Genomic DNA, 6,268 nt, shown 5'->3' on the forward strand with positions numbered 1-6,268 from the left:
GTTCTCAATCGAAACGCTCACAATTGGCAATAACTCAAGAAACAATTTCATAACAGGAGTAGCAAAACTTCAACATCCGTACATTAGTGTAGTAAAAAGAGATCTTGGTTAGAATTTTAAGAAGTTGATCATACTTAATTGGTACCATGCTTTATAAATTTTGCAAATAAAATGACTAACTTACAAAGACAAGATAAGTTGAAAAATAAAACGCGCTATTCCTTGAACACAGATGCACTACATCAACATGAATATATCTGTGGGATATAAGTCAATGTATCAAACAAGACTAGGTATTTCAATGTTATTTATTTATTTTTTCTTCAACATTACTTAATTGAAAGTCTAGTAGAAAATGATACCAAATCTACAGAAAATAATTCATAGTGGAAGCAAATAATATGCTGTTAATAGTTGATTTTTATAAGCACTATTTAGGTGATATGGTCGCATATATTTAATGACTTGCTTTTAGAGATTTCAATTCTTCAAAATATAAAGGAGTTCTACCCCTTAAAGCAGTATTTAGCAACACTTTTTTATATATATATATATATACTTTGGGTCCTTTATCAATCCTTTCTAATTCTCCTTCTATATTTTGCTTTTCAGTTTTATGATTAAAGCGTCACTGATGAACGTATTCTAGACAAAAGGCGCGTATGGTGCACAATATCATTACGAGGTGATGAATTTTTCCTCAAAACACTCCCTTAAATATAACTATCGCAAACATATTTGAGTTAGATATTGGTAAAACCATATATATATATATATTTTTAATTAAAACCCTATTAAATAACCTAAGCAAACATCTTAAAACCTGTACATATCGGCTTAATACAAATACCTTCAAACATCTTAAAACCTGTACATATCGGCTTAATACAAATACCTTCAAACATCTTAAAACCTGTACATATCGGCTTAATACAAATACCTTCAAACATCGTAAAACCTGTACATATCGGCTAAATACAAATACCTTCAAACATCTTAAAACCTGTACATATCGGCTTAATACAAATACCTTCAAACTCTGTTCTATATCATTATGATTTATTCAATGGAAAAACAATTTTCTATTAATGCTTAAAAAATTATTCTGAATATGAACATATTACACTCGTTTTATAAGAACATTGAGCTTTTTCTCTCGTAAAATTAAAATGAAATCAGGAATTACCAATTTTTTAAGACAGATTTCCCCTTAGAATACCCATTTCGATACAAACAAATACAGAATAAAGTCTTTTGATGTTAAATTTAATCCTCCCCTTAAGATAAAAAAAAAACTTATAATACAGAAAATTTCTTTTCTTGGCATCCGTTTATTTTCTGTCTAAGCTTCTTCTCCTAGAACAGATAGATCAACAATAAATGAGGTAATAGAAAGAAATTCTTTGTTGCATTAATGGTGTATTTTCTTTGATTGTCAAATGACTGTACATTGCACTTCAACAAAATATAAAAGGGTGATTTTTTAAATTAAAATTGTTTAATTTTTGTTTTTTTTTAAAGGGTGAGGGTTGGGGGTAATTCATGTTTCTATTTTTATCTTGTATGACTATTGCACTAACTATTGATAAAATTTGGATAACAGGATATAAATATTTAATGTGATTGTTAAATAAGTTATAAACATAGATTAGTTATTCTTCCCTACATTGTATCATTCCAATTAAAATACACAGACAGTAGCTTATTGCATAATAAAAGATCAGTCAAATCTAAATATAATCACAAATATCTAAACTTACGTGACAACAACCCGTGTATACAGATTGTTATGATAAAAGACATATGAGAAATGTTATAATTAGAAACAGGTATTTCCGTACTATGCTGCCATTGTCAAAAGGAAAGTTACCTTTACTTTTGGAGATTACTAGAGTAATAGTTTTAGCTAAAAGATAATTAAACCAATAAAGCTTGATGTGAGTTGACACGCATTAATATCAATCAGTATTCACTTATATTATGACAATTTGAACGGGACTTCCTTCTACAACGGTAAGCAATCTGATACAATCTTCAATCGGATGACCAGGTCAATTATATATCTATTTTAGATGATATTTTTTCAATGTTCAATTATTAATTAACCAGCAGACGGCATAATTTTAAGTGAATCTTTCATACAGAGTGCGAAATTTTGCACAAGTTCACTTTGAATACTACACTGGGTATTTTGTAATTGTCATTCACATATATTTACAGGATGGACAGGGATGATAAGCGACGATACTTTATAGTAGGTTCAGTTGTATTAGAGGTTGTCACACCATTGTTTCGGACAAAACTTGAAAGTGACTACACCACGAAAGGTCTAGCATCTCTACAGGCTTTCCTCAACACACAGCCAATAATACACATTCTGTTTCATCTACGTCACAGAAATGCAAGATGTTGTGTTGATGGACAAAATTGTTGTAACCATCCATCATTACCACTAATCTACTGTCAATGGAAACGGTTATATTCAGAGAAACCTGGTCTTGCCCTTCATGGTTGCCACTGCAAGTTCACAGCAAATCCTGTTCAACTAAAAGATCTTGATGTTACATTAGCAAGCCTCGTTTTGTTGAACTGCTGTGTATTGACACCAGCTGATGCTGCTGCAATACAGGGCTTACGACAATACAAGAATGACTACTTGAGTCACAACACCACAGGCAGAATATCACAGACAGAATACAAAAGCCTCTGGACAGACCTGACAAACTTTGTCCTACAACTTGACCCTAGTAAACAAGATGAGTTGGTGAGGTTGGAGAAACGACCACTAGACGAGGCCATGTGTAACAGCTACACCATTAATCTACTGGACATTCATAAGAAGCTTGATGAGGTAATTTTCAAACATCAATCTAAATATTTTATGTTCATGATGTTAAATTTATATATGTCAGTATAGTACCCTAGGAAATAATATTCATTGACAAAATCTGTACCAAATGAGGCTTGGGTGCATTCTTAGAAATTCAAAATGTGTTTTCAAGAACAAAAAATCGTCTCTTATCACAAGCACAGAGCAACTACTAACACTACCATTATCGGCAAAAACTATCTGTGTCGATGACCTGTACAATGTACACCCAAATAAATAGATCCAATATTAGGATTCGGACAAACCTAAAAATCTGATTGATGGACAAACTTAAAAATCTGATTGATGAACAAACTTTGACTTACTGTTGAAAAATGGCGAAAACTTCAACTAGATCACACGATACATTTATGTATCTGATACTGATAATTCGATGCGACTTTCTTTAAAGGCAAACATGGTGGAATAAGAATAAAATGCCACATATACATCTAAGTGTGGTATTTTTTCTGATAGTATTTTTACTTTCAATCATAATATTCAATCAGCAACAAAATATTTAAATTTGTCAGAGCATAGTATGACATAAAGAAAAATATTCAAAACAATTGTAAGGTTTGCTTTCTTAAAGGATTTTGTATAATATCCATCTTTCTTCACTGAAATAATCCCATCAACTCATTCATATCCATTACTTGAATGATTAGGTCAGATATGTCTAAAATTCCAGTGAAATATGGAAATCGATGATGTGCATTTAGGGCAATAAAAAAAGATATGGAAAAATATAACCACTAATAAATATACTCTTGTTTTTGTTTTAGATGGATACTTCAATTCAAAATATAAGATCTGATATAAAAGGACAAAATGCTTATATGCAGGTAGATACGTTAAAAAACATTTATATTTACCTGTTCACAAAAATGAGTGGAGTTGAAAAGGATTAGAATAATTTACTGCGGTTAGAAAATGAGGGTTTCATGGATTGGTGTAAAAGTTTGGCATGCTATAAAAAGGTCCGACAAGAAAAATGTTAAACAGTCCAAACGTGAACATCAACGCTAAAACTTGTTATAATACAATTGATAAAAAAACATGTTAAACATGGACCAAGGAAAACCACTGCATTTAAGTCCATCGATGAATATATCGTGGTAATCATGTTTGTGGGCGTTGAATACTCCTCTGTCCTAGATCAGTAGTGTGACAGCACAACAATAGAAAAAACTGCGAACAATCAGTTGCAACTGATTTTAACTCAATAGTTTTGTTCAAATCTTTGAAGAACAAACACAAGTGCTAGTTATACAGACATAAGACACAAAACACAAAATACTGATATATTTTAATATTTAAAACTAGTTCAACGCCACTAACAACCAATTGAAAAATCATGTTCCACTCGACAATAATATCAATTATCTAATAGACTAAGTGTAACGATGTTATAACCTGTGTGTAAAACGCATGCACTACCTTATATATACACAGTATCGACATGATATCGGATCAGGAGCAAGTAAACACATAATGAAAACTGTTTTCATTTCTCCTGGTTGTATTGTATTCGCTGCATACTATGTATAAAATGCATTTTATTGTTTAACAGGAAATACTTTTATACATCAGAAAAGATCGATGTACTTCTGAATTTGAAATCTCAGAACTACAAGGTATGTATAATTATACGGTAATTAAATGATATAAAAAGGTTATTTACAACTTAGTACTACACTCAATGTTACCACCTACTTAAAAGCCCTACTCTGAAATTTGAGAGCATTGTTCTCTCAAAATATTATTTAATATTATTTCTGTTCGATGATTCGAATATCTAGAAAATAACAATTTATATCACACAAGTTTTAACTAACAATCTACATTCGTTACATTGTAAGCATTAAAAGATAAGCACATCTCTTATTTGATTTTCCTTGGAGTTCAGTATTTTTGTGATTTTACTTTTTGTTTCAACCTCAACGTTAACCTATGAGTGATCTCTGCTTTCAGAAAAAGACCAACGATCCATAATCAAACCATTCAAACTAGGACAAGATATCTTCCAATTGAATCATAAGATTAATCTGATATCAGAAATTTCTGATGGCTTAAAAGGATATGCTTCAGATATAGTAATGATGAATGATGGTAGACTTGTCATTTGTTTTCCTTGGCAGTACTACAACCTACTGATCTGTAACTCAGACGGTTTTCAGACAGACAGTATTCACGTAAAGGGTGGACCATGTTATGTTACACCTATAAACAACTTAACAGTTGCTATAACACTGATGAATAGTGAATGTGTAGACATCTATGACATAAATAGTAAACTCAAACTTCAATCAATTTCGGTACCTGGAATGTGGAGGTGGCGAGACATTACAACTATAGACAACAAGTTGGTTGTATGTGGTGCAAACAGCCTTATAATCATAGATTATCAGGGAGAAGAGGAATTAAAGACAATAGTGACTGAATGTCGTCCTTATAAAATACATTGTCATGGTGACAAAATATTCTACTGTGATAAATATTTCAACAACAACAAAAGTCTGTACTGGTACAGCTATGCAGATGACATACATTTCAAGCTTAAACTACCATCAGAACCGAGGAGGATGACTTCACTAGAAGATGGCAGTCTGTATGTGCTTTGTGATGATAGTTCATTGCAACATGTGTCATCGGATGGTAGTCGGTATGAAACTGTTACAGCTAAGGGACTAAACAAACGTTGTGGTTTAGCATATAATACGAATCAAAGAAAACTGGTCACAACAACCCCACACTGGGGAATATTCAATATTTTCTATGAGAAATAATGAAATCTACAAATCAAGGAATATTAACATTATCAGAACATTTTTGTCCAAATAAAGGTTTATTTTATTGAATCCCTTTTATACTCAGCTTTAGTTGATGATACACATATACTCTTTAATTTGATTTCTTTAGAAACATGTGACATTTTAAAATACAAAAATTTTCAAATACATTAAAATGCAATATTTTCTTATTTTAAAAGTCAACTTTTATATCTGCTCAGAGATATTGGTTTTTTAAGCTCACCTGGACAAAAGCGTCAAGTGAGCGGGTTTTTATTTTCGTCATACTTTGTCATCAAACTATCTACTAACTTTGAAAGGCGAGGCAAAGGATATCAGAGGGACATTCAAACTAATTAATCGAAAATAAACTGGCTAAAACAGAAAGAGACAAACAGACAAAAAAATAGGACACAAAACACAACACAAACTTAAGTAAAACGAACCCAACCAAATGATGATAGGGATGATTCAAGAACATGCTCCACATGTGGTAACCATCGTGTTGCTCATGCAAGTACAAACCTCGGTATAAGTCTAATTCGGTATATCACATTCGTGAAAAGAAAACGGAATAGTAGGTGAGACACAAGGAACATATTCGCTT

General features: G+C 31.7%; 1 protein-coding gene across 1 annotated transcript; it reads left to right on the forward strand.

The window, feature by feature from the left end:
• The first annotated feature begins 1,837 nt into the window (after positions 1–1,837).
• Positions 1,838–5,881, forward strand: LOC139484858 (uncharacterized). The gene is made up of 5 exons (XM_071268862.1): positions 1,838–1,937; positions 2,221–2,851; positions 3,655–3,714; positions 4,443–4,506; positions 4,844–5,881. Coding segments are annotated over exons 1-5 (1,572 nt in total). The 5' UTR covers positions 1,838–1,935; the 3' UTR covers positions 5,659–5,881.
• The last annotated feature ends 387 nt before the right edge of the window (positions 5,882–6,268 follow it).

This window comes from Mytilus edulis, chromosome 8 (assembly GCF_963676685.1).
Source record: "Mytilus edulis chromosome 8, xbMytEdul2.2, whole genome shotgun sequence".
NCBI lineage: Eukaryota > Metazoa > Mollusca > Bivalvia > Mytilida > Mytilidae > Mytilus > Mytilus edulis.